Source organism: Ovis canadensis, chromosome 9 (genome assembly GCF_042477335.2).
Source record: "Ovis canadensis isolate MfBH-ARS-UI-01 breed Bighorn chromosome 9, ARS-UI_OviCan_v2, whole genome shotgun sequence".
Taxonomy (NCBI): Eukaryota; Metazoa; Chordata; class Mammalia; order Artiodactyla; family Bovidae; genus Ovis; species Ovis canadensis.
The window spans coordinates 60,300,409-60,327,769 of NC_091253.1; the positions used below are offsets into that span (position 1 = coordinate 60,300,409).

The window sequence follows — 27,361 nt, forward strand, 5'->3', positions numbered from 1 at the left end:
TGGGACTGTCATCAGATTGGTTATCTAATACAGTAAGATGTTCTAGGTATATGATCTTCTTATACCTTTTCTGCCTCAGACCTGAAACAGTGCTTTCTCTAGGTTCTTTATTCCTTTTAGTGGAACTAAGATCATACCTGGTTGTGTCCAAAAAAAAATTGGTTAAGATGGTAATTTTTATGTGCTTTTTCCATAATATAAAAATGTATTTTAAAAGTGGGGGGAAGAAAGAGGACACACCCATGCAGGCTTCTAGTCGTCTCAAAACACACTAAAAGGAACAAAGACTCTAGTGTTAACTGTATTTGCCTTGTTGTGCAATAGAGCTCTAGAACTTTTCATCTTGCCAACCTGAAAGAATACCAACTGAGCAACTCCCCATTTCACTAGCCCAACCCCTACCCCATGAATTTTTGCCTTTAAAAAAACAAACGGTAAAGTAGGACCATTCTTCAGTAAAAAAAAACCTTTTACAAATATGATTATTTTCCTCTAAACTTGTAAATTTGAAGGCTCTGACTTTATGTTATTTTTGGCTACTAAGCCACATGCCATTGTCTTTTAAAGGATTTCAGGTAGCAAAGCGTCTAAAGGGTTAGCTGTTTTTCTAGAGCAGAGTGAGAGTTTTGGAATGAAATACATTCCACACCCAAAATGATGACTATTTCAAGGTATTCCCTGTACCTGTAGTTGGCTAAAGTGAGGGCATTCTCAAGCATGGTGGGACCCATGCCCATAATGCAGGACTCTGGCTAGTGTCCTGTGTCTGAGGTCTCATCCAGCCAGTCTCTACCCTTTGGCTCAACCTGCTGCCGAGCAAAAACACTGTGCATGAACACTGTTCAGTTCAGAGCTGAAGGTCTTGCTCTCTGGGCCATAAGAATTGATGTATAAAGATCTTGCAAGAGGAAATTCCCTGGCTGTCTAGGACTTCATGCTTCCAAGCCAAGCAGCACAGTCATAAAGAAAGAAAGAATAGGAGGGTGTGCTTAGGGTTTAAAGGAAAAAAGAAAAAGAACTTGTGGGAGAGAATAGCAATACAGAGGGATAAAGAATGCTGGGCTTTTGAGTTTCTTAAGAAGACGGGTTTTGTTACTATTGACCAGGAAATACCTCGTTTTGTTTTTAAAGCTCTGTGCTCTCATTTGTATCACACGGTCAAAGAGTACATTCTAAATAATTTTCCTCTCCTCTTGCAGGAAGTACTCAAATATTACACACACACGTGCACACACACATTCAAAAGAGGAAACAGTTGGATAGGAACTCAGAAATCATGTGACTGATGACTAAGTTACATTTTTTTCCCTTTACTAAAAATAAAGGGGAAGAGTCTGAAGATTAGTTACAGATTCTCCTTACATTTTTAAAGTTTTGGAGAGACTGAATCATGTTTCCATTTGTGCTTTTTTCCGCCTTGTTTTCTTCCATATTTACTGAACCTAGGGAGAAACGTTGGGTCTGCAACTCCTCTGACGCCACCGTTTGGTACGACTACTGTGGTAAGTACAAAGGCAAAAACAGGTTAACCATTCCAAGGGTGTTTTCACAGGAACCTTCCTCTGCTGTCACCAGGACACAGGAAACGACCGTGTGTTCCAGCTCTTGGGGAGGCTGTTGGCAGCAAAAGGGATATCTGGTTCCTGCCCTCTGTGGATTTTCTCCATCCATCATAGACCTCATGAGTCTCTGAACTGTTTCTCTTGACTTTCAAGCACTTCTGTCCTTTCCTGTGGTCAGCTATCTTTACCTTGAACCCAGTTTCAGATTCTTCCCTGTTCTGGCAGAACATCTGCTTCTGAGATTTTTGTCTCAGCCCAAGACTGACTGGGGGCTTCCCTGGTGGCTCAGATGGTAAAGAATCTGCCTGCAATGCCGGATACTTGGGTTCCATCCCCGGGTTGGGAAGATACCCTAGAGAAGGGAGTGGCTACCCACTCCAGTATTCTTGCTTGGAGAATTCCATGGACGGAGGAGTCTGGCAGGCCATAGTCCATAAAATTGTAAAGAGTCAGACACGATTGAGTGACTAACATAAGATCGACTGGTTCGTCTTGAGAAGGTAGAACATCCTAGCTGCTTCTTCGAATTGGTTCTGTCTCCAGGCTGTGATTTTTTTTTTTCCTCCAGCACTGTGTCGGGTGTATAACAGCTGCTCTGTTCAAATGTTTCAGGCTGCTGTGTTAAAGGCTCTTGGTATAAGCTCCCTAACTGGGTGTAAGGCTGATTCTGTCAGTTACTATCTGTGTGATCTTCAGCAAAGCCTCAGCCTCTCTGTGCTCCAGTTTTTTAATCTGTAAAGTGAAAGTGATTTTCAAACCCATTTTGCAAGGATTATTTTGAGGTAGAATTTTTAGCCCAGAGCCACATAGAAACAATAATATTAATTACTTAAAAAAAGAAATCAGCCACAGTCGAATGCTATTTACTGGTTGGATCACTGTTGTTTGTTTTGTTCTATCTTATTTTGCTTCCCCCCCTTTCTCTACAAATATCTGCTGGTCTGAAAGCACAGCTTTGGAGCTTGACTGCTGTTTTGGTTTGGTGCTTTGCACCAAAGCACCATGGGTTGGTTGGCCTTTTCTATCAACTAGCAATATCAGGAAGTTTTAAAGGGATGCTCCTGAAAATACTGGTTAGTTGAAATTCTCATGGGAAAAAAGGATTTATGGTCTAATCATTTGGGGGAGATTTACAAATGTACTTTGAGTTCTGAGAAGTTCTGTAATAAAGAAACCTATTTAATCTCCCAATGTTCAGTTTTATTTTCTCTAATTTTTTGAGTGTGCCAAATACACTCTGGCAAATATTAATATAAAGTTACTCCTGGGGAATGAGAAGTAACCCCAGATGTGGGAACAAAGCCCAAGTGTGTGACCAGTCTCAGACTGATGGCTTTTTTCCTGTTTGTGATTGTACTGAATTCCTGCTCAACTTATCCCTGAAAATTCCCCATCCCGGAAGGTCAGTTCACACTCCTGTGTCCCAGGACCTCCTCAGTGCACTCAGTCCTCTTCTCTCTGCTTTGGTGCTGAGAGAACCAAAGAGAGAACGTTCTCTCTGCTCCACACACACTCATTATACCACCTTTTCTGTGCTGTGTTTCATACAGCCTTTATTTATGTAACACTTTATATTATCTATGTAGCTTTTTTAAAAAAGTATTTTTTGATGTAGACCGTTTTTTAAAGCCTTTATTGAATTTATTACAATATTGCTTCTGTTTGTTATGTTTGGGTTTTTTGGCCTCAAGGCACATGGGATCTTAGCTTCCTGACCAGGGATTGAACCCGCACTCCCTGCATTGGAAGGTGAAGTCTTAACCACTGGACAGCCAGGGAAGTCCCAATTTATTTAACTTTTAATCTTCTGGTAACACCAACTCAATTTGTCTTTTGATTTTTTTGAGAAAGGATCTTCTTTTCTTAAAAAAAAATTATTTTATTTGGCTGAGGCGGGTCTTAGTTGTGGCACTCAGGGTCTTTGATCTTTGTTGCAGCACGTAGGTTCTTTTCAGTTGCAGCATGTGGAATCTAGTTTCCTGATCAGGGATCAAACCCAGGTCCCCTGCATTGGCAGCTTGGTGTCTTAGCCACTGAACCACCAGGGAAGTCCCTTGAGGAGGGATCTTACCTGCTTCTCTACAACGCTGAGAAATTTCGTGGTCTTTTTCTGCTGCCCCACGGATGTAGGGATCACGGGGAGCAGGTTGGGGTACAGAGCTACAGCAAGACTCCTGGCTGCCGGGCCTCTCTGACCCCTCTCCCCCGACATCAACTTTTCCTTGCGTTCGAGAATCCATCCTGGCCAAGATGGAAGCACATCATGTGTTGGGAGCATTGATCCCTCCAGTGTTATTGTCAGGGTGTTGGTGACAATAACTCAGTCCTTTCTGTGAGAGTGATTCCCATTTGGCCGAACTACTGGGCATACATGTTATACCTGTTTGCCAGGGCTGCTGTAACTAAATAGCACAGACTGTGTGGCTTAAACAGCAGAAATCTATTTCTCACAGTTCTCGAGGCGGGAAATCCAAGTTCAAGGTTTAGTTTCATTCTGAGGACTCTCTCCTTGGCTTATAAATGACTGTCTTCTTACCATGTGTTCATATGACCTTTGGTCTGTGTGCACTCATTCCTGGGGATTCCTTGTATGTCTAAATCTCTTCTTCTAAGGTTACTGATGATATTGGATTAGAGCCTACTCTAATGGCTTCATTTTAATTTAATCACCTCTTAAAGGCACTGTCTCCAAAGACAGTTGAAGAAGGAAATGGCAACCCACTCCAGTAATCTTGCCTGGGAAATTTCATGGACAGAGAAGCCTGGTGGGCTACAGTCCATGGAGTTGCAAAAGAGTCAGATTCAACTTAGCGATTAAACAACAACCAAAGACAGTCACATTCTGAGGTTCTAAGGATTAAAATGTCAACATATGAATTTAGGGAGAGCACAGTTCAGCCCGTAACATACAGAAATGGCAATAATTGGCTGTTTTATTCTCCAACTCTGGAAAAGGCAGGAAACATGGCTGTGCGAGTCAGTCCACACAGTCCTGGACATGCACTGTCCTGTAGCCTAGAGTTGTCAGACTCAGTTGTAACATGTTTTTGGTTGTAGGTCATCCTGAAATTTAAGGAACTCATGGATTATTTAATTTAGCCAGTACTCCCTGAGCATCTGGCATGTGCTTGTTCTAGACATTGAGGATAAAGTAGAAGTGAACAACAAAAGTCCCAGACCTCCTGGGGGTTTGATCAGTGAAATATTCAGCATGTCAGATGGTGGTGACTGCTATGAGAAAAGAGTAAGGTGAGGGAGGGGATAGAGAGTGCAAAGATGGGAGTAGGGGTTGCATTTTAAATTAGGATGGCCAAAGAGGGCCTGAGAAGGTGACATGTAGCCAGGACAGGAATAGTAAAGGGAGCGAGCCACAACCATATCCAGGGGAAGGGGTGGGGGAAAGAGCAAGCTCAGTGGCCTAGAGGTGGTGAAGAAGGAATAGCAAGGAGTCCAGCGTGGCTGCCATGGAGTGAGTGCTGGGGAAGTAGCAGGAGATGATATCATAGAAGGAAATGGGAAAGGAATGATAGCTTTGTAAGTCAGGAGATGACTTTACCTTTTACTGTGAGCAAAGCTTGGTCTGTCTCACGGATTGGTAATCTGCAAAATGGGAAAGGTAGAAGCAGACAACCTGTGGGGAGACTTGAAATAGTCCAAGTGAATGAGAGATTGGTGACTCAGGCCAGAGCGGGAGCAGTGGAGGTGATGAGGTGGGGTTGGTGCTGGAAGTCCCCTACATTCGAACATTCAAATTGCAAACTTTCAGAGATGCGAACATGTGTTCCATCAACATCAGGCATGAGTGAAATTGCAGCTTGCCCTCCATCTCCTGTTGCTGACATTCCTTCAGCTCTACCTCCTCTCCCTCCTCAGTAACTCTTCTTGCCTGTTCACTCAGTGCCAGCTCCTATATGCCAGCTGTTGTACTGTACTACTGTACTTCTCAAGGTACTATACTATAAGATTAAAAATGTTTCCTTTTTTGTTTGCTTTTTATGTATTATTTGTGTGAAAAGTATTACAAACCTACTACAGTACAGTACTATATCACCAATCATGTTAATTGGGTACCTAGGCTAACTTTGTTGGACCTAAGAGCAAATTGGACTTATGAATGCACTCTTGGAACAGAACTTGTTCATATGTAGGGGATTACTGTGTTCTGAAGATGGAGCCACTGGACTTGCTGACTGATTGGATGTGTGGTTGCTGCATGGTCCTCCCAGCTAAGTGTGTGTATCTTGGCATCTGGTCTTCCCCGTCTTCCCCCCAGCTCCCGACCCCAAGCAGGCCAGCCTCTTGACTGACCTTTATTTATATTTCTACTATTCTCTAACCTGAAATATTCTTCTCTATCTTTCTGTTCTTTGGAAAACTTTGAGGTCCATTAAAAGTCCTACCTACCTTACAGAGACTAGTCAAGTAAGTTGAATTTAATTGTTTATTAATGTCTTTAATAGGCATTATGTTTAGTTATTTTAGTTATTATGCTGAGGAATGCTGAGAGTGCATGTTAAGTTATAGCTGGTATGGGACTTCTCTGGTGATCCGCTGACTAAGACTCAGGGGGTCTGGGTTTCATTGCTGGTCAGGGAAATAGATCCCACATGCCACAACTAAAGATCCCATATGCTGCTACTAAGACTTGGTGCAGGCAAATAAATATTAAAAAAAAAACAAAAACAATATAGCTGGCATCCTCAAGGAACTCCTGACTTTTGTCTTACTTACTGGTGTTAGTGTAATAGAGGGCTTCCCCTGTTGGCTCATCAGTAAAGAATCCACCTGCATTGGAGTAGTCATAGAAGATTGTGGGTTTGGTCCCTGGGTTGGGAAGATCCCCTGGAGGAGGGCATGGCAACCCACTCCAGTATTCTTGCTTGGGGAATCCCATGGACAGTGGAGCCTAGTGGGCTACAGTCCATGGGGTCACAAAGAGTTGGACACGACTGAATTCACACACACACACACACACACACACAGCATAATAGAGCACTGTTGTGTGCATCCCTTAGTATGTGGCCGGTTGGCCTTGGTGGTTACTTGCCTCACCTGCCTCTGAGCGGACTGTTAGTGGTCCTGCTCAGCCATTGGTCGGTGCCGCAGCGGCCCCGCCTCCAAGTGACCAACTATCAACCAGTGACCATTAGTGGTCCATTCAGCCAACGGGCGGAGAAGGCAATGGCACCCCACTCTAGAACTCTTGCCTGGAAAATCCCATGGGCGGAGGAGCCTGGTAGGCTGCAGTCCATGGGGTCACTAGGAGTCGGACACGGCTGAGCGACTTCACTTTCACTTTTCCCTTTCATGCCTTGGAGAAGGAAATGGCAACCCACTCCAGTGTTCTTGCCTGGAGAATCCCAGGGAAGGGGGAGCCTGGTGGGCTGCCGTCTATGGGGTCGCACAGAGTCGGACACGACTGAAGCGACTTAGCAGCAGTAGCAGCAGTAGCAGCATCCAACGGGCGGCAGAGTGGAGGTTGTCTGGCTGAGTCTGAGGTAAGAGACTGATCCCAGCCTTTTCCCCTCTCCCTCGGGGGCCCTCTAGCTCACGCAGCCTTGGGCCAGAGTGAGAGCTGGGACCCAGGAACAGGCTGGTGGCTGTGTCCTGCCAGGCTCTGGAGTCCTCACCAAGGCCACACACTGGCCAGGTCTAGGCCTTGAAGCAGCAGTGAACCTCTCCTGCATCCCCATCTCTGTGACCTTGTGGCAGCAGCCATCTGCCTGGGATGCAGTCTGGGGAACTTGCCCCCTATGTTTGGGCGGCCTGAGGGCAGATTGGATTTTGGGCGTTTGCCTCCCTCAGTGATGATGGCTGGGCAGCATCCGGGGACCTGGCCCTGAGGGAGCCTGCAGCTGAGATTTGCCTCCTCTCAGCCAGGACTGGACTTCAGCGGGGTAGAAGTTGTCTGGGGATCTGGCCTCTCTTGTCAGGACAGGATCACATTCATTTGATGGAGGTTTATAGGAACATGGTTACCTGACCTGAAGAGCAAAGGCTCTGACACCAAGACCTTTGCAACAACTACCCACAACCTTCCTTCTCTTTTCTTAGAAAAGGGCTTTCCTGAGAGCTTTCAGGGAATTGGGGTTTTTAAAGGCATGAGCCACCTGTCTCCTTGCATAGTCCTGCAGTAAACTTTTTTCTGCCCCAGACTCCATTTTTGTATTTAGTTCAGTTCAGTCCAGTCGCTCAGTCGTGTCCGCCTATTTGCGACCCCATGGACTGCAGCATACAAGGCCTCCCTGTCCATCATCAACTCCCAGAGTTTACTCAAACTCGTGTCCATTGAGTCAGTGATGCCATCCAAACATCTCATCCTCTGTTGTCCCCTTCTCCTCCTGCCTTCAATCTTTCCCAGCATCAGGGTCTTTTCAAATGAGTCAGCTCTTTGTATCAGGTGGCCAAAGTATTGGAGTTTCAGCTTCAACATCAGTCCTTCCAATGAACACTCAGGACTGTTTTTGTATTATTTGGCCTCATTGTGCATTGGGTGCATGGACTTGCATTTCAGTAACAGTAGGAAGGTTAACTATACATATCACCAGGATTCATCTATTATTCTACAGACTCAGCATTCCACTGGGAAGTCTAATAGCCATTTGGAGCTAGGACTTTTCATTTATACTCCTTTCCACATTTGTTTCTTCCAAAATCTTCCTCATGACATTATCCACCTAATTCCTTAGCCCCCAAAGCAGGGGTATCCCTAATTATCTCTTTCCCTTAACTTTCACATTTATCAATGATTCCATTTTCATTTTCCCCAGAACATATTTTAAAGCCAACTACTGTTTTTTTCTGCTGTGCTGCTTGGCTTGTGGAATCTTAGTTCCTCAACCAGGGATTGAATCCTGGCCACAGTAGTAAAAATACTGAGTTCTAACCACTGGTACATGTACGTGTTCAGCCGCTGGCCTGTCAGGGAATTCCCCAACTACCTTTTTTATAAATTTAATTTTTACTTTATATTGGGATATAATTGATGTACAATGCTTTGCTAGGTACAGCAAAGTAGTTTGGTTATACATATACAAATATTGATTCCTTTTCAATTTCTTTTCCCATATAGGTTATCACAGAATATTAAGTAGAATCCCCTGTATACAGCAGGCCCTGTTGATTATCTGTTTTATTTATAGAGTGTGTATATGTTAATCCCAAACTCCTAATTTATCTTTCCTTCCTACCTTTCCCGTTTGGTAATCATAAATTTGTTTCTGCAGTATGTGAGTCTGTTTCTACTTTTTAAGTAAGTTCATTTGTATCGTTTTTTAAAATATTCCATATATAAGGGATATGGTATGATATTTGCCTTTCTCTGTCTGACTTACTTCACTTAGTATAATAAATCTCTTAAATCCATTCATGTTGCTGCAAATGGCATCGTCTCCTTCTTTCTTATGGCTGAGTCATAGTCCATTGTATTTATGTACCACATCTTCTTCATCCATTCCTCTGTCAGTGGTCATTTAGGTTGCTTCCATGTTGTGGCCACTGTAAATGATTAAAGCCGACCGTTTTTCACTGTCCACTTCTCACCACTTATGCCATCCTCATCTCTTTTCTCTGGCCTCTGCAACATCCTCTTAAACCGGCCTCTCTCCATTTTAATTCCTTCCCCCATACAATCAGTTCTCACCATGGAGACCAGAGAGATCTTTTGAAAATGTAAATAAGTTACATAAGACTATTTTGATCGCTTAAAACCCCCAGTGGCTTTTCACTACAGTTAGAATGAAATCCCAACTTTATACTAAGGCCTCTAAGACCCTTCAAGATGGCCCTGCCTACCTGTCTGATTCCTATGATTCCCACCCCCTATTATTTTCCATTTACATTGACCTATATTATTATTATGATCATTATTTGTATTACCAACATAAGCATAAAACTTACAATTAAATACATTCACATTGCTTTGCAACTATCACCAATTTTCAGAATTTTCATCATTCTAAACAGAAACTCTGTACCCATTAAAAAGTAACTCCCTGTTTCTTCCTCCGCTTAGTCCCTGATAACCTCTACTCTACTTTCTGTCTCTGTGAATTTGCCTATTATATGTATCTCATGAAACATTATTTGTATATATATGCATATATGTTTATTTTTGTGGTTTGAACATATCAAAGTCATTGCCACCACTGAATCTGCATTCCTGATCACAACGTCCACAGAGTTGGTTGCTTCCTGTCACTCACTTAAAGGATACTGTAGTTGAGGTATCTCTCCCCACTGCCACTCCCCCGACTTCTCTGTCCCTGCTCAGTCTCTCTCAGGGCCCTGTTAGATTTCTTTACTAGAATGTGCATTTATCAATTGTTCATTGTTTCTGTAGTGCCTAGAGCAATATTTGGTGCTAAGAAGTGAATAAGCACACATTTATTATTTACAGTAAGCTATGTGCCAGAGGCAAAATGAATAGAGCCTTCCCTCAAGGCTTGCACTATTTTTACAAAGAATAATGATGTGTGAGCAAATAACTGTAGTAAACATTTTGAATGACCATTCAAGGATGATCAAGTACTGTGAATGACAGTGTGTTTGTGGCTGTTGGGCTGGGAAGATGTGGAGGAGTCAAGGAAGGTTTAACAGAATTGTTGATATTTGAGTACATACTGAAGGTATGTGAAGGAGTTTACAGACTGATGAGGACAAGGTCATGCCTGTCAGAAGGAACTGCATATTTATGTAATGGAAATCCTGCTAAAGGAGTAAAATGAAGTGCTGTGATAGTTCAACTCCAACCAATGCTTTCTCTCGTGATCTCCAGTAGTACTTACTGCCGACACTCAGAGTGGCACTGATTTCATTTCCTGTGCTAACTGCAGTTGCCTGGAATGTTAAGAAGGGTTCTAAGGCAGAGCTCAGGGGAAAAATGCTACAATGGAATAGCAATGCTGATACATTTGCAGGGGAACCTGGAGGCTCTTATTCTATGCTGGACCTGGTCATTACTTTCTATATTTATTAAACCAAATGTAGAATTCTACCATAAACATGGTGACTTTAAAGTAATGAAACTATTTTACATTAGTTCCCAAACCTTTGCAAATAAATGAATCACTTATTATATACTGTTAGGTGATTTTTTTTTTTTGAGTCTTACATCTAATTTTTTAAAAATGTATGGTGGTCTTGTCGTTCTAGAAAAATCTTAGGCTTCCTGATGTAAAGATTAAGCTTACACTTCTATACTCCACCCTGCCTTGTTGTGGTGCTGGCTCAATATTGAGCACCTATAGAGGTATTCTGACCATTTGTCTGATTGGATTGACTTGATGGTTTCATCATGATCAGACCAGCTTCAGACATTAGGAACCTTAACTGAAAGTGGAGAATTGCCCTTATGACAATTGGTCCTGGTGATTCACTGCTTTTAACTTGTTCCCAGCTTTACTCCAGGGTCTTGATTGACTTGCTCTGATGGTTTTCTACAAGCTTATCACTGAGAAAGAAGAGACACATTGCACTGTGCTTGGCAATGCATGTGAAAGTGCCCATGTTTCAATACCATGTCAACCTTTTCAATGGTAAGAAAGTGAATAAGTATACTAATTATGCAAACCTTCAAAAATCTAGGTGGAAAAGAAGACAATAAGGCACATAAGTCAATCAGTTAAGAGTTAACCACTATGAACAATTTATTATTTTGGTAAATATTCTTTTAGGTGTATAATAACATGTTAAAAACAGTAAAAATGGAATCATATTGGGTATATTGTTGGGTAACCAGCAGCTTTAAAACCTGATAGTATGCCACAAACATCTATATCATTAAATATCCTAAAAATTTATTTAAATGACTTTGAAAGTGAAAAGTGAAAGTGTTAGTCACTTAGTCTTGTCTGACTCTTTATGACCCCATGGACTGTAGTCCACCAGGCTCTTATGTCCATGGAATTCTCCAGTCAAGAATACTGCCATTTCCTTCTCCAGGGGATCTTCCCAACCCAGGGATCAAACCCGGGTCTTCTGTATTGCAGGTGGATTTTTTACCATTTGAGTCACCAGAGGTTTAATGACTTTACATTAATTCAATAAATATATGGACAGTATTTATTCAGTTGGGTTTCTCTGGTAGCTCAACAGTAAAGAACCCGGCTGCCAAAGCAGGAGATGTGGGTTTGATCCCTGGATTGGCAAAATCCCCTGGAGAAGGAAATGGTAATCCATCCAGTATTCTTGCCTGGGAAATCCCATGGACAGAAGAGCCTGGTAGACTACAGTCCATGGGGTCGCAAAAGAATCGGACATGACTTAGTGACTGAGAATTAATATTTATTCACTCACCTCTGAGCATTTTTTAAAAACTTGAGATATAATTGATATATAACATTATAACAGTTTCACGTATACGATGTGATTTGATATCTGTATATACTGTGACATGAGCACCATGATAAATTTAGTTAGCATCCGTCACTTCACATAGTTGGCCTTCCCAGTTGGTGCTAGTGGTAAAGAACCCATCTGCCAATTCAGGAGACATAAGAGACACATGGGTTGGGAAGATCCCCTGGAGGAGGGCATGGCAACCCACTCCAGTATTCTTGTCTGGAGAATCCCCTGGACAGAGGAGCCAGTGGGCTACAGTTCATAGGATCGCAAAGAGTTGGGCATGACTGAAGTGACTTAGCATGCACACCTCACATAGGTTACCAAATCTTTTTTCTTATGCTGAAAACTTTTAAGATCTACCTTTTTTTTGAAATTCCATGGCAGTCCAGTGTTCAGGACTCAGCACTTTCATTGTGGTGACCCAGGTTCATCCCCTGGTTGGGGCACCAAGAATCTGAAAGCCACAAGCATGTTCCTCCCACAAGCCCCTAAAAGATCTATTTTCTTAGTAACCTTTAAATATGCAAAATAGTATTATTAACTATAGTCACCATGCTGTACATTATATCCCCATTACTTACTTATTTTATTACTGAAGTTTGTACCTTTTGACCCCTTCCACTCATTTCTCCCACCTTCCACCCCCTGCTTCTGGCAACCACCAGTCTGTTTTCTGAGTTTGTTTTAGTGTGTTTTCTGTGTTTGTTTGTTTTTCAGATTCCACATAAAAGTGAAGTCATATAGTGTTTGTCTTTCTTTGTCTAATTTAGCATAATGCCCTCAAATTTCATCTATGTTGTTGCAGATTTGGGGTGTTTTTCTTTGGTCATAATTGTCCAGGAATGAGCATCTTTCATCAAGTATTTGTCAACATCCATGATTTGGTGAAATGACTGTTAATATAGCTCATTCTGTGAGAATTTTATTGCAGGGAAAGTCAATTCATTGAATGAGAGATGTTAACATTAATTTTTAAGGGTTGCATTTAGGGGCAAATTAAATAAAACTGGTTTAGTCTCTTTCTCCTCCTCCTCGGTGCTTTTATAAGCTCTTCTTGAAATTTCTTATTTAGGAAGATTTGTTTATTAACTCATTCACTCATTCATGTATTCAATCACTTAACATTTACTAGAACTCTACTTGATGTGTATTTTCTATTTTTAACCAGTGGAACATACAAAAAGGAGAGTAGAGAAAAGAAGAGCAATGTAGAAAAGAACAGGTTAAAAAGTGTGAAAATGGAACAAGTAATTTTATGAAAATATATTTTGAGGAGTTCACCCATTTCCACACAATTTAAAGTAGTTCACTACCTTCAAACTACATCTTAACAATATAAGGGCAAAAATAAGGGCTTCCCAGGTGGCTCAGAGGTTAAAGCATCGACCCTGGGTCAGGAAGATCCCCTGGAGAAGGAAATGGCAACCCACTCCAGTACTCTTGCCTGGAGAATCCCATGGAGGGAGGAGCCTGGTAGGCTACAGTCCATGGGGTCCCAAAGAGTCGGACACGACTGAGTGATTTCACTTTCACTATAAGGGCACTAAAACACTAATCTATTTACATTATAGGGAATTTTTTTTTGTATTTGTACAGAATTTTAAATTTTATTTTACTGTGGTAAGAACACTTTACCTGGGATCTACCCTCTTAAATTTTTGAGTGTACATTATTGTTGACTGTGGGCATGAAGTTGTATAGCAGATCTCTAGAGCTTAGTCACTTGCTTGACTGAAACTCTATGCCTGTGATCAGTTACTCCCCATTTCTCCTTCCCCTCAGACCCTGGCAACTACTAGCCACTCTCTGATTCTATGAATTTTACTGTTTTAGATACATGGAATTATGCAGTATTTGTCCTTATGTGACTGGCTTATTTCCTTTTGCATAATGTCCTTGAGGTTCATTCATATTGTAGCATATTGCAAAATTTCCTTTTTTTAAGGAACATACCTCAACATAATAAAAGCTATCTATGACAAACCCACAGCAAACATTATCCTCAATGGTGAAAAATTGAAAGCATTTCCCCTAAAGTCAGGAACAAGACAAGGGTGTCCACTTTCACCGCTACTGTTCAACATAGTTCTGGAAGTTTTGGCCACAGCAATCAGAGCAGAAAAAGAAATAAAAGGAATCCAAATTGGAAAAGAAGAAGTAAAACTCTCACTGTTTGCAGATGACATGATCCTCTACATGGAAAACCCTAAAGACTCCACCAGAAAATTACTAGAGCTAATCAATGAATATAGTAAAGTTGCAGGATATAAAATCAACACACAGAAATCCCTTGCATTCCTATACACGAATAATGAGAAAGTAGAAAAAGAAATTAAGGAAACAATTCCATTCACCATTGCAACGAAAAGAATAAAATACTTAGGAATATATCTACCTGAAGAAACTAAAGACCTATATATAGAAAACTATAAAACACTGATGAAAGAAATCAAAGAGGACACTAATAGATGGAGAAATATACCATGTTCATGGATCGGAAGAATCAATATAGTGAAAATGAGTATACTACCCAAAGCAATTTACAAATTCAATGCAATCCCTATCAAGCTACCAGCCACATTCTTCACAGAACTAGAACAAATAATTTCAAGATTTGTATGGAAATACAAAAAACCTCGAATAGCCAAAGCAATCTTGAGAAAGAAGAATGGAACTGGAGGAATCAACTTGCCTGACTTCAGGCTCTACTACAAAGCCACAGTCATCAAGACAGTATGGTACTGGCACAAAGACAGACATATAGATCAATGGAACAAAATAGAAAGCCCAGAGATAAATCCACACACATATGGACACCTTATCTTTGACAAAGGAGGCAAGAATATACAATGGAGTAAAGACAATCTCTTTAACAAGTGGTGCTGGGAAAACTGGTCAACCACTTGTAAAAGAATGAAACTAGATCACTTTCTAACACCGCACACAAAAATAAACTCAAAATGGATTAAAGATCTAAATGTAAGAACAGAACTATAAAACTCCTAGAGGAGAACATAGGCAAAACACTCTCTGACATAAATCACAGCAGGATCCTCTATGATCCACCTCCCAGAATTCTGGAAATAAAAGCAAAAATAAACAAATGGGATCTAATTAAAATTAAAAGCTTCTGCACAACAAAGGAAAATATAAGCAAGGTGAAAAGACAGCCTTCTGAATGGGAGAAAATAATAGCAAATGAAGCAACTGACAAACAACTAATCTCAAAAATATACAAGCAACTCATGCAGCTCAATTCCAGAAAAATAAACGACCCAATCAAAAAATGGGCCAAAGAACTAAATAGACATTTCTCCAAAGAAGACATACGGATGGCTAACAAACACATGAAAAGATGCTCAACATCACTCATTATCAGAGAAATGCAAATCAAAACCACAATGAGGTACCACTTCACACCAGTCAGAATGGCTGCGATCCAAAAATCTGCAAACAATAAATGCTGGAGAGGGTGTGGAGAAAAGGGAACCCTCCTACACTGTTGGTGGGAATGCAAACTAGTACAGCCACTATGGAGAAAAGTGTGGAGATTCCTTAAAAAATTGCAAATAGAACTACCTTATGACCCAGCAATCCCACTTCTGGGCATACACACCGAGGAAACCAGAATTGAAAGAGACTCATGTACCCCAATGTTCATCGCAGCACTGTTTATAATAGCCAGGACATGGAAACAACCTAGATGTCCATCAGCAGATGAATGGATAAGAAAGCTGTGGTACATATACACAATGGAGTATTACTCAGCCATTAAAAAGAATTCATTTGAATCAGTTCTGATGAGATGGACGAAACTGGAGCCAATTATACAGAGTGAAGTAAGCCAGAAAGAAAAACACCAATACAGTATACTAACACATATATATGGAATTTAGGAAGATGGCAATGATGACCCTGTATGCAAGACAGGAAAAAAGACACAGATGTGTATAACGGACTTTTGGACTCAGAGGGAGAGGGAGAGGGTGGGATGATTTGGGAGAATGGCATTCTAACATGTATACTATCATGTAAGAATTGAATCACCAGTCTATGTCTGACGCAGGGTGCAGCATGCTTGGGGCTAGTGCATGGGGATGACCCAGAGAGATGTTGTGGGGAGGGATGGGGGGTTCATGTTTGGGAACGCATGTAAGAATTAAAGATTTTAAAATTTAAAAAATAAAAAAATTAAAAAAATTAAAAAAATAAACAAAAAAAACCAAAATAAATAAATAAATAAAAATAAAAAGATTAAATAGTATCCCATTGTATGTATATACCACATTTTCTTTATGCATACATCTGTCGAGGGACATTTAGGTTGTTACCATACCTTGGATATTGTGAATAGTGCTACAATGAATGTAGAAATGCTAATGTCTCTTCAAGATCCTGATTTCAGTTATTTTGGATAAGTACTCATTGGAAAAGACTCTGATGCTGGGAGGAATTGGGAGCAAGAGGAGATGGGGAAAACAGAGGATGAGATGGCTGGATGGCATCACTGACTCGATGGACATGAGTTTGGGTAAACTCCGGGAGTTGGTGATGGACAGGGAGGTATGGCGTGCTGCGATTCATGGGGTCGCAAAGAGTCAGACACGACTGAGTGACTGAACAGAGCTGAACTGACTCAGAAGTAGGTTTCCTGGATCACATGGTAGTAATATTTTTAATTTTTTCTGAGGAATCTCCATACTGTTTTTTATAGCAGTTGTATCATTTTGCATTCCTACAAGCAATGTGCAGACATTCCAGTTTCTCCACATCCTTTTCAACTCTTGTCATCTTTCTTTTCTTTTATTGATAGTAGCCAATCTGACTACTACCAAAACAAGAAAAGAGGTGCGAGGTGACATCTCTTTCTGGTTTCATGATTTGCATTTTCCTGATGCTTAGTGACAAGCATTTTTTCATATACCTATTGGTCATTTGCATATTTTCTTTGAAGAAATGTATATTCAAGTCCTTAGCTCATTTTAAAATCAGATGTTAGTTTCAATACAATTGAATTTTTGGAATTCCTTGTATATTTTGGAGATCCACACTTTATCAGATATATGGTTTGCAAGTATTTTCTCCCACTACATAGGGTGCCTTTTTACTCTGTTGATTGTTTCCTTTTCTGTACAGAAGATTTTTGGTTTGATATAGTCCCACTTGTTTATTTATATTTTTGCAGCCTTTGTTTTGGTGTCATATCCATTAAATCATTGTAAAATCCAATGTCATGAAGTTTTTCCCGTTTTCTTCTAGGGTTTTTATAGTTTTGAATCTTATGTTTAAGTCTTTAATCTCCTTTGAACTGGCTCTTGTTTGTGGTATAAGGTAAAGGTCCAGTTTCATTCTTTTGCATGTTTTCCCAGCACCATTTGTTGAAGAGACTTTCCTTTAAATATTGTGCATTTTTAGCATCCTTGTCAAAGATTTGTTTGCAGAATACATGTGGATTTATTTCTGGGTTCTCTGATAAGTTCCACTGGTCTATATGGCCATATTTTTTACACTATCATACTATTTTGATTACTATAGCTTTGCTATATAGTTTGAAATCAGAGAATGTGATGCTTCCAGATTTGTTCCTCAAATTTAACATCCTTATGGTGCCATACATATGAATTTTAGAGTTGTTTTTTCTATTTCTGTAAAAAAATGTCATTGAGATTTTGATAGAAATGTATTGATTCTGTAGATTGCTTTGCATAAAATGGACATTCTAATAGCATTACTTCTTCTAAACAAGGAAGTGAAGTGAAAGTTGCTCAGTCATGCCTAGCTCTTTGCCACCCCATGGACTGTAGCCTGTCAGCTCCTCTGCCATGGAATTCTCCAGGTCAAAATCCTGGAGTGGGTAGTCATTCCCTTCTCCAGAGGATCTTCCCAACCCAGGGATTGAACCCAGGTCTCCTGCATTGCAGGCAGATTCTTTACCAGCTGAGCCACAAGGGAAGCTCAATGAACATAAGATTTTTTTAAATTTGTTTGTGCCTTGTTTAATTTCTTTCATCAATGTTTTGTAGTTTTCAACACACAAGTCTTTTACCTTAAGTAAGTTTAATCCTGGATATTTTATAATCTTGGTGATAGTGTAAATGGGATTGTTTTCCTAATTTCCTTTTTGTATAGTTCATTATTAGTGCATAGAAATGCAACTGATATTTTGTATTTTGATATTGTATCCTGTAACTTTACTGAATTTTTTTATTAGTTCTGACAATTTTTAATGGAGTCTTTAGGGTTTTCTATATATAAAATTTGCCATCTGTAAACAGAAAATTTTACTTTTTCCTTTCTGGTGTGGATGCCTTTTATTTTTCTTATGTAATTCATCTGGCTAGGATTTGCAGTACTGTTGAGAGTGAGTATCCCTGTCTTGTTCCTGATCTTAGAGGAAAAACTTTCGATTTTTCATTGTTGGGTATGATATTAGCTATGAACTTTCCATATATAGCCTTCATTATGTTGAGGCCATTTCCTCTAATTAAAGTTTGTTGGGAGTTTTTATCATGAAAAGGTGTTGAATTTTGTTGTCTGTTGAGATGGTCATGTGGTTTTTATTCTTCAATCTATTAATGTGGCATATCGTTTAACTGATTTTTGTATGTTGGACTATCCTTTGCATCCCAGGTAAAAATGCCTTTTAGTCATGGTGTGTGATCCTCTTAATGCGCTATTGAATTCAATTTGCTAGTATTTTGTGAGGATTTTTGCATGTAAATTCATCAGGGATATTGGTTTATAATTTTCTTTTCTTGTGGTGTCTTTGTCTGGCTTTACAATGCTAGCCTTATAAAATGAGTTTGGAAGTGTGCCCTCTCCTTCATTTTTAGGGGGACAGTTTGAGAATTGGTGTTAATTCTGACCTAAATGTTTGGTAGAATTCTCCTGTGGAGACATCTGGCCCTGGACTTTTCTTTGGGAAATTTGCAGTTGCTGATTCAGTCTCCTTCCTAGTTCTAAGACTATTCAGACTTTCTTTATTTAGTCCTCTGGGGATCTCCTTGGAAAATTTGGGGCTCTAAATGCATAAACCATCTATTCCCTTCTGAGTGAAGTTGAGGGGTAGGGTATCTCTTCCTCATTATGCTAAGCCAGGAGCAGTGTCTCTGGTGAGAGATGTCTTGAACCTCACTACTGACTTGGTGAGTCTGGTTTTACATTCTCTGGGATGCAGGAAACTGTTGGTTGGTTTCCGATTTCTCACAAAGGGAAATTGTCTATAAATTGTTGCTGTATTGGTGTGTTTGTAGGGGGAAGGAAGACTTTATCTGCCACCTGGCTGACTTCACTCTTCTGGGGAGGATGATATTTTTAACTACTCCCAATTTTGCTCATTATGAAATTTTAGTGGAAAAGGTAGTTTTTGGGGGGGACACTGATATTCAGAATACTTATTATAAATGACTTAAATTATTTTAATTTTATTGACATTTTCTTTATTTCATTTAGATAACTTGAAATTTCCTATTTCAATACGTTCTGAGCCCTGTATAACATTGAAGGGAAGCCGTGGAATACTCTATCTCTACTACATTCCAAGTAAGTCCAAAATTTTGTTCTTGTAGATCAATTAAAAGGGCTCCATAAATATCAGTGATAAATGATGAAGTTCTAAATGTATGTGTATTAGTTTTCTATTGCTATGTAACAAATTATCATAATCGTAATGGCTTAAAACAATACATATTGTTTATCTCACAGTCTTTGTGTGTCGGTAGTCTGGCCATGGCTTAGCTGTGTCAGCTTTAGAAGGTCTCCCCCAAGGCTGCAGTCACGATGTTGGCCAGGGTTTCTTCTGAAGGCTCAACTAGGAAAGAACCCACTTCTAAGCTCAGGTAGCTGTTGACAGTGTTCAGTTTCTGTCTGGCTGTTGGCCAGATTTCAGTTCCTTGCTCTCTGGGCCTTTGCAACATAGCTTCTTGTGTCCTTGAAATTAACAAGGGGGACAGTTAGCTAACAAGATAGAAGTCACAGTCTTATACAGCCCAATGATGAAAGTGCCACCCCATTATCTTTGCTATTTTCTATTTTTTAGAATCAAGTCACTAGGCTTGCTCACACTCATGCGGAGGGATTATATATAATGGCATGGTAAAAATGGAAACAATTTGAAACTTCTAATCATCTACTACCTATATCCTTTGTCAGTTATTAGCTATTCAGCTGATAAGTAAAGTTGGGTTTTCATGAGTCAAAGATTTGTATATGAGCAATCCAGGACTTTTTTCCCTAAACGTGAACTTAAAAAAAAAAAAATATGGTGATGATGATATGAAAAGGAGCAATGCTTTTTGCTTCGTTTTGTGGTATTTCTTCTTTTTCCTCTTTATGATTTTATTTGCTATCATCTTAGTAAAAGTTAATTGGATGATGGTGATAGCATTGGGCTGGATCTAAGGCTCCATGAAAATACACAAAACTTTCTTCCTGGGACTTCTTTGGTGGTCCAGAGGTTAAGAATCTGCCTGCCAATGCAGGAGATACGGGTGCGATCTCTGGTTGGTCAGGCAAGATCCCACAAGCCACTGTGAAACTAAGTCTGTGCACCACAACTACTGACTCTGTGCTCTAGAGCTTGTGAACCCGTATGCCTCTAGGGCCCATACTCTGCCACAAGAGAAGCCACTGCAATGAGAAGCCCCTGCTTGCCACAACTAGAGGAAGACCACGTGCAGCAGTGAAGACACAGCATAGCCAAAAAATCCCCCCAAACTAACTTCCATCCTTTCCTACCAGTCAGTTGTGGCCTGTAAAGATCCCAGGAAACTTCAGTTGTAATCATCGTCATTGTCATTATTGTTTTTCATCATCACCATTATCATTTACATCCTAGCTTATATTTGGAGTTTATACTTTAAAAAAGTGCTTTTATGTAAATAAGCTTAAGAAACATTTATTCCTGAGTTTAGTTCTCCAGCTTATAGGAAAAAGGGTAGTTGAGAATCCAGAAATGATAGACAATAAACTTATGTTTTAATTTTCCTGCATCTAATCATTTAACCTGTATCCTGACACTTTGTTTCTGCATTATTCATTTAAAAATACTGAGTAATTGTGTTGTTTATTTCAAATATTATGGTATGTACTGTAAATTCATTGATAAATAAGACATTCTCTTGACCTTCAAGAATCTCTCAGTGCAATAGGAGAGACAGAGCTGTAGATAATATATTACCATAAATGAAATGATAGCAGTAAGGCTTAGTGGTAGCACAGAGGAAAGAATAATGAACCGTTTGCTCTACTTTCTTAGCCAAGGGTGAAAGCAATAATCTAAACTTATTTTTTTACTGAAGTGTAGTTGATTTACAATATTATAGTAATTTCAGGTGTACAACATAGTGTTTCAGTACTTTTATAGATTATAATTCATTTAAAGTTATTACAAAGTAATAGCTATATTTCCCTGTGCTGTATGGTATATCCTTGTTGCTTATTTTACACATAGTAGCATGTATGCCTTAATCCCCTAACATAATCTACATTTTTGCCCAATGAAAGCCCTACAATTTCTTCCTCTTTTTCTCAGGTTTTGTTTTCTGGCCTTTGTGGTATTTGTGTGTGTTTGCAGAAGTGATTATTTACATAATGAATGACCTCATTTTCAAGTAAGCCCATTGCCCTTAGACACAGGAAACAGACCTTCCAGATCCAAGTAATAATAATACAACACAGTTTTACTTAGGGTTCTCTGAAACTCAGATACCAAGAAAGAATTAGACATACAAGGGATTTTTTGCAGGGTGTCGGGGTTGGGGAGGGAAATTCTTATGAACAGTAAAGGAAAGAGGAAGCCAGAGCAGGCAAGGAGAAGATTCAGATTGAGGTATTGGTTTGGCCTCATAGTTTTGAAATGAGAGAGAAGAAAGGAGAATTTGGTAAGATGATCATCAGATTAAAATGAATCCCTGAGACACCCTCAGCAAGGTAAGTGGGGAGCCTTCTGTGTGTCACACGTGTCCCATGACAGGCAGGAGTGGACTGGTTCTAGTGTTACCGTCGTTACAGGAGCAGACTGTGAGCATCTGGTCTCTGAATGAAAGTGCGGTAGCTGGAGGCTCTCTGCCTGCTGCCCTCCTCCTCATAGATTCTTTGGAAGGGAGTTTTGAGCAGTACACCTCCAAGGCCACCACAAATACTTTAATCATTTAGTAGATATGACATTTATGTGACATTATATTAATTCAGTAATTAAAGTATTATTTTTGGTCATATTTTTTATAATGCTTTCCTTTTATGACCCGGGTTTCCCTAGAATATACTAGAACATCTGTGTGAAATTGTGGGCCATATTAATAGAAATCAACCATATTTTTGTGGCCCTATCTCTGCTTAAATTCAGTAAGAGCTATAACCGTAATCTTGAACCAAAAATAGGTTAGGAATGGAAATCATTTATTTTAAGACTTCATAGCCTTGCTAATAGAATTGTGTGCCACTATTAACTAATTGACAAATACAGCTGGATCATACACCTTCCTCAAAGTTATTTCCAGAAGTTCCCAAAGTTGTCATAGGTGAGCTCAAAAACAGTCCTCTTTACCAAAGCCCCAAGAGCCACCATGTCCCAGTCTCCCACTCCAATATCCATATTGATATCCCTGACCTGCTGAGGCACGCAAGTGATACTTCACTTCAACCATTGTTCACAGTGACCACAGTGAACTCTAACATGACCACAGTGATGTCTAAGGGCAAGACGCTTCTCAAGATGTAAAGTATTGAGATGTCAAAGTAACACTTTCTTTTTTGGAACGACTGAAGCCTAGAATCAGTGTGTTCCACACAGAAATGGAAGAAGGCTCTTTGTTCTGCATCATCATTGGATGCCATGCTACCATGTGCCTCTTTCTCAAGACATCCCCCATGAAAACAGGTCTTCAACTTCCATACACATTCCTGCTTTGAGAGAGGTTCAGGTCCAAGAGCATTGAGTGGACCATGAGGGCCACTATTTGAAACAGACTGTATGATGTTCTCCTTCTCTACATTTAACCCTGAAAGTAGAGAAATGGAGACAAACAAGGAAGTTTGCTGGTACTGTAGGCTCAGAGTAATGAGGACCTGCATTAAGATAGTGGTCCTGGGTTGGGAAGATCCCCTGGAGAAGGAAATGGCAATCCACTCCAGCACTCTTGCCTGGAAAATCCCGTGGATGGAGGAGCCTGATAGGCTACAGTCCATGGGGTCGCAAAGAGTCGGACACGACTGAGCAATAATTAATTAATTAATGGGGATGAAAGGAGGCCAGTAGAATTTGCCAGGGAAGCCAGGAGAATTTACCAGGATTAAGAATTCTAGTGCTGATTTGGTAATGAAGATGAGGAAATCAATTTGAGATCTATTGGGGGTGGTAATAAGTGACATTTGAGTAGAGATACTGAATGAAGACAGAGGACAGGTGCTCAAAAGAAAAGTTGAAACCAAACACAATGATTTAGAAGTTATTACCCTTTGTGGTATTTGAAGCTGGGGAGAGTGTGCAGTGTGAAATTCAGAAGCACTGAAGTTAGAACCCTAAGAAAAATGAGTCAATGGCAGCACCAACACCAAAGGAAGAACAGTGTTTTGAGAAAGGAGGTGACAGTTCTGTTAAGCATAGTCAAGTTCAAGGTAAAGATAGAATTTTTTTTTTTTTTTAACTACGACTGCAATGAGTCATGGTGACCTTATTAGGAAAATATTTTCCACAAAGGAGTGGTTACGATACTTGTTTTCATTATAAAAGAGACTGTACATCTTGTCCAGTTGGGCCAACTGAATAACTTAGAAGAGATGAGCCAAATGCATTTCTTCCTGGAATTTTCCATGTTCATTGTTAATAAGGAGATTCTTAAGGAAATAATAAAAAGTTGATCTATTTAAGTTGTAATCAAAGGGTTCAATTTTATCCTCCAAGAAATCGTTCATCAAAACTACTAAAATGTGGGCATGAATTGATTATGATTATTGTTATTTCCTCTCCCTTCCCTTTCTTTTGAATCTCCTAGTGGAACTGTGACAACAATTGGAAATTTTGTATTTTCAGTTTGATCGTTTTCTCAAAAGTATAGATTCTTCTATTGTTTGGCATAGCACAGATAATTCTCACTGTGGAACATTCTATTTGATTACAATTGACTAGTGGGCCTCTCAGAACTACAGTTTTCTCATCTACAAAACAGGATAATGATATCTATATTACAAGTAGTTATGATGATTAAGTGAAATAATGTAGGAAATGCACAAGGCATATTTTAAGTATACAGTCAATGTTGGTTATTAAACATTTATTAAAAAATACCTTATTTGAAGGGCTAATGAATTTTTTTCTCTTTAAGGAAGAGATATAAGGAGCTTATACTTCAATATCTATCTATCTACTAAGCACATGAATTTCCCATTGCGCAAAGAAGTTATTTGCCGAGGATATGATGATGATTTTTCCTTTTGCAGAGCTCTGAAGGGAGGTAAGCATTCAATTCACATTACTATCAGAATAGAATATAATGTCTTATGAGAGTGCTGTGAAAATTAAAAACTTTAAAAATGTGAAGTTCCTTTTCTAATAATAATTCTTCATTTCCACCTGATGTTTTTCTTTTAACAGCTTAAACAACATTTTACAATTATGTTATTGGATTATTATTAAGATGACACTTATTTGGGTATGTTTGAAGAGATATTGAAATTTTTACCTTGTTTGGCTTAACATTGTATGTTTACCCTTTGTTATGGCTCTTGTTTTCTAAACATTGCATTCATTATTTTTCATAAAAACACGGTAGCTTTTTCTATGCAGTTACATTGATTCCTTCAATGTCTTTTCTCCCTCTTTTTCACCTGGAGTTATTCACAGGATCATAAAATTTCAGAGTTTAGGACCTTAAAGATCACTTATTGCAAACCTATGAATTTTTCCATAATAATTTTTAAGGTAGTATTTTAAATAGTTAAAAAATTCTATATATTATATTTTCACATTACTAAAAGTTGGAAAGCATAAACAATTAGAAAAGTCTACCCCAGGTTAGGGAACTAAGATCCCACAACACAGCAGCATGCCCCCTTCCGCAAACAAAATGTTTTTAAGTGAATCAATCTCTTGCTACACAAATGAAGCTTTAAGATAGCTTAACCATCTCTCCTCATCTCTAACTTGTCTGCCACCCCCACCCCACATACAGATTGTGAAACTGGCATTGTTATGAGTCTGGGTTCACAGTATAAAGACCTGAGCCAGTGTCCCAGCTTTTCCGCTGACCAGCAATGTGGCCTTGGGTGTTATTTGACTTCTCTCAACCTCACTTCCCTCCTCTGAGAAATGGGGACAAGGAAACCAATTTTATGTGGCTTTAAGGATAAAATTAGGAATCTGTGTTTAAAAAAAATTTTAGTAGCGTGCTCAGTGTGAGAATTCAAGAATTATGGTGATTAAGTGTGCATTTTTGTTCCTGACTTTATAGTCCTGTCATTTTTGTAAGGGAGGAAACCAATGTCTGCAGTGGTTCAGCAATGTGTCCTTGGTCTTTTGGAGATCTGGTAATGGAGTAGCCTCTAAGAACTGCTCTTCCACTGGACCATACTTTCTTTCTCTCTGAAAGAAATCCCTGGGAATTCTCTGGTGGTTGTGTGGTCAGCGCTCTGCACTTCTACTGCAGGTAGCATGCATTTGATCCCTGGTCAAGGAACCAAGTTTCCACAAGCTGCATGACATGGCCAAAACCCACCCCCCACCCAACCCCCAAAAAACACCAAAAAAGCAACAATGACAACAAAAAAGCGAAAGATATTCTCTTGGCAGATTACTGTTTAAAAAGTGTCCTTTTCTCTCATACAACAGTTTTACAATTACTTAATCTCTGTGGGATTATGCTAACATTTATATGAATTTTCAAAGTCTCACTTTTTTATGATTGAAGATGTATCAGACTCAACCCAGACTGCCTGCTTCTTCCCACTTGCCCTCCCTTCCTTCCACAAACATCTGCTGAACTTAGTCTGAGCAAATCATGATTTCAGTTGTGGTGATTCAAAGTCCATCCGTAGGTTCTCTTTCTTTGGGTCACCTTGTTCTGGGAAAGATAGTCATGGTAACAAATGTTACAATGAAATGTCATAAATGCTAATAGATTAGATGCTCTTTTAATTGCATAGTTATCAACTTACTGTGACAGGAGAACTCATGAGGCTTCAGAGACTATTTTATTAGAGTCTTAAATCTAAGAACCCTAGAGAGTAAGGAAAAAGGACATTCCCTGAGAAGAAACAGCATACGCAAATTTGTCTAGCCAGGAAAGAATATAGTTTATTTGGAGAGTAGCTTTTTCAAAAAAGTTTTTTATTTAATTATTTGGCTGCACTGGGTCTTAGTTGTGGCATGTGGAATCAACTTCCCTGACCAGGGATCAAACCCAGGGCCCCTGAATTGGAGTCTTAGCCATTGGACCACCAGGGAAGTCCCTGGAGAGTAGCTTTTTTGTAGCTCGAGCAGAATGTATTTGTGGGAAATTGGAGATGAGCCTAGAAAAGGGGCCAGGGTAGTGTAACTCATGGGTTAAATACCAGTCTGAATCTTGTTGTTAGTGGGTAGGGGTGACCCAACAAGGTTTCCATTTTTGCAGATAACTAGTGTCCCTGTGGAACTGTTACCCACGATAAGAGGCTAGGCAGGAAATTCAGCAAATCTTCACTGGGGCCCTTGCTGCAGCCAGGGGAAGTGAAAATAAGTAACAAATTCCTTTGCTCACTCTCTGAGGAGGGGCCAGCTGGTTCCTTATATGAACTGAGAGTAGGAAGATACCCTGGAGAAAGAAACGGTTACCCACTCCAGTATTCTTACCCACTCCAGTATTCTTGCTTGGAGAATTCCTGGACAAGAGGAGCCTGGGGGGGCTACAGTCCATTGGGTAGCAAAGAGATAGACATGATTGAGCACCTAACACACCGGGATAGGACAGAGGAGTTACTTAGGTAGTTTGCCTACTCCTTTGGTGGTGTTGAGTGCAGGGGACAGAAGTGCAATACCCTGTTTTTGCTCCCAACATCCTGTTTTTGCTCCTGGCTCTTCAGAAATGGCAGTTGGGTTTTTTGGCCTTTTTGTATCCTATTGTGCATAATTTGCCCCAACTGCGCATGCTTGCAATTATTTTTAGTCCCTTATAGTTTCTTTCTGTTTTGTTGCTAGAGGAGACATTTGTCCAGGTGTAGATACTATAGCAAAGGTTCCCAGGTCCCAGCCTGTCTCAGAAGGAGGTGGGTTTTGGCTGAGGTAAGAAACTTGGATGGAAGGAAATGCAGCTGGGAGGCTGTGTCAGGGACCATGAGGGAGGCCCTGGGAGTAAAGAGAAGGAGACAAAAGAGAGTATTTTGGGAGACAGGAATGGTGGGACTGCTGACTGATTTGATGTGGCAGGTAAACATCAAATAAACCAAGAACTGCTCCAGGGTGTTGATTGGATGGATAGACATGC

General features: G+C 39.9%; 1 protein-coding gene across 1 annotated transcript in view; it reads left to right on the forward strand.

The window, feature by feature from the left end:
• Window positions 1-926: 926 nt before the first annotated feature.
• Window positions 927-27,361, forward strand: part of LY96 (lymphocyte antigen 96) — a 35,180-nt gene continuing 8,745 nt past the window's right edge. Inside the window, exons 1-3 of the mRNA XM_069600328.1 lie at window positions 927-1,502; window positions 19,359-19,448; window positions 24,230-24,358. Coding sequence (XP_069456429.1) covers window positions 1,391-1,502; window positions 19,359-19,448; window positions 24,230-24,358 — 331 coding nt within the window. The 5' untranslated portion in view covers window positions 927-1,390. The remainder of the gene's footprint in view (window positions 1,503-19,358; window positions 19,449-24,229; window positions 24,359-27,361) is intronic.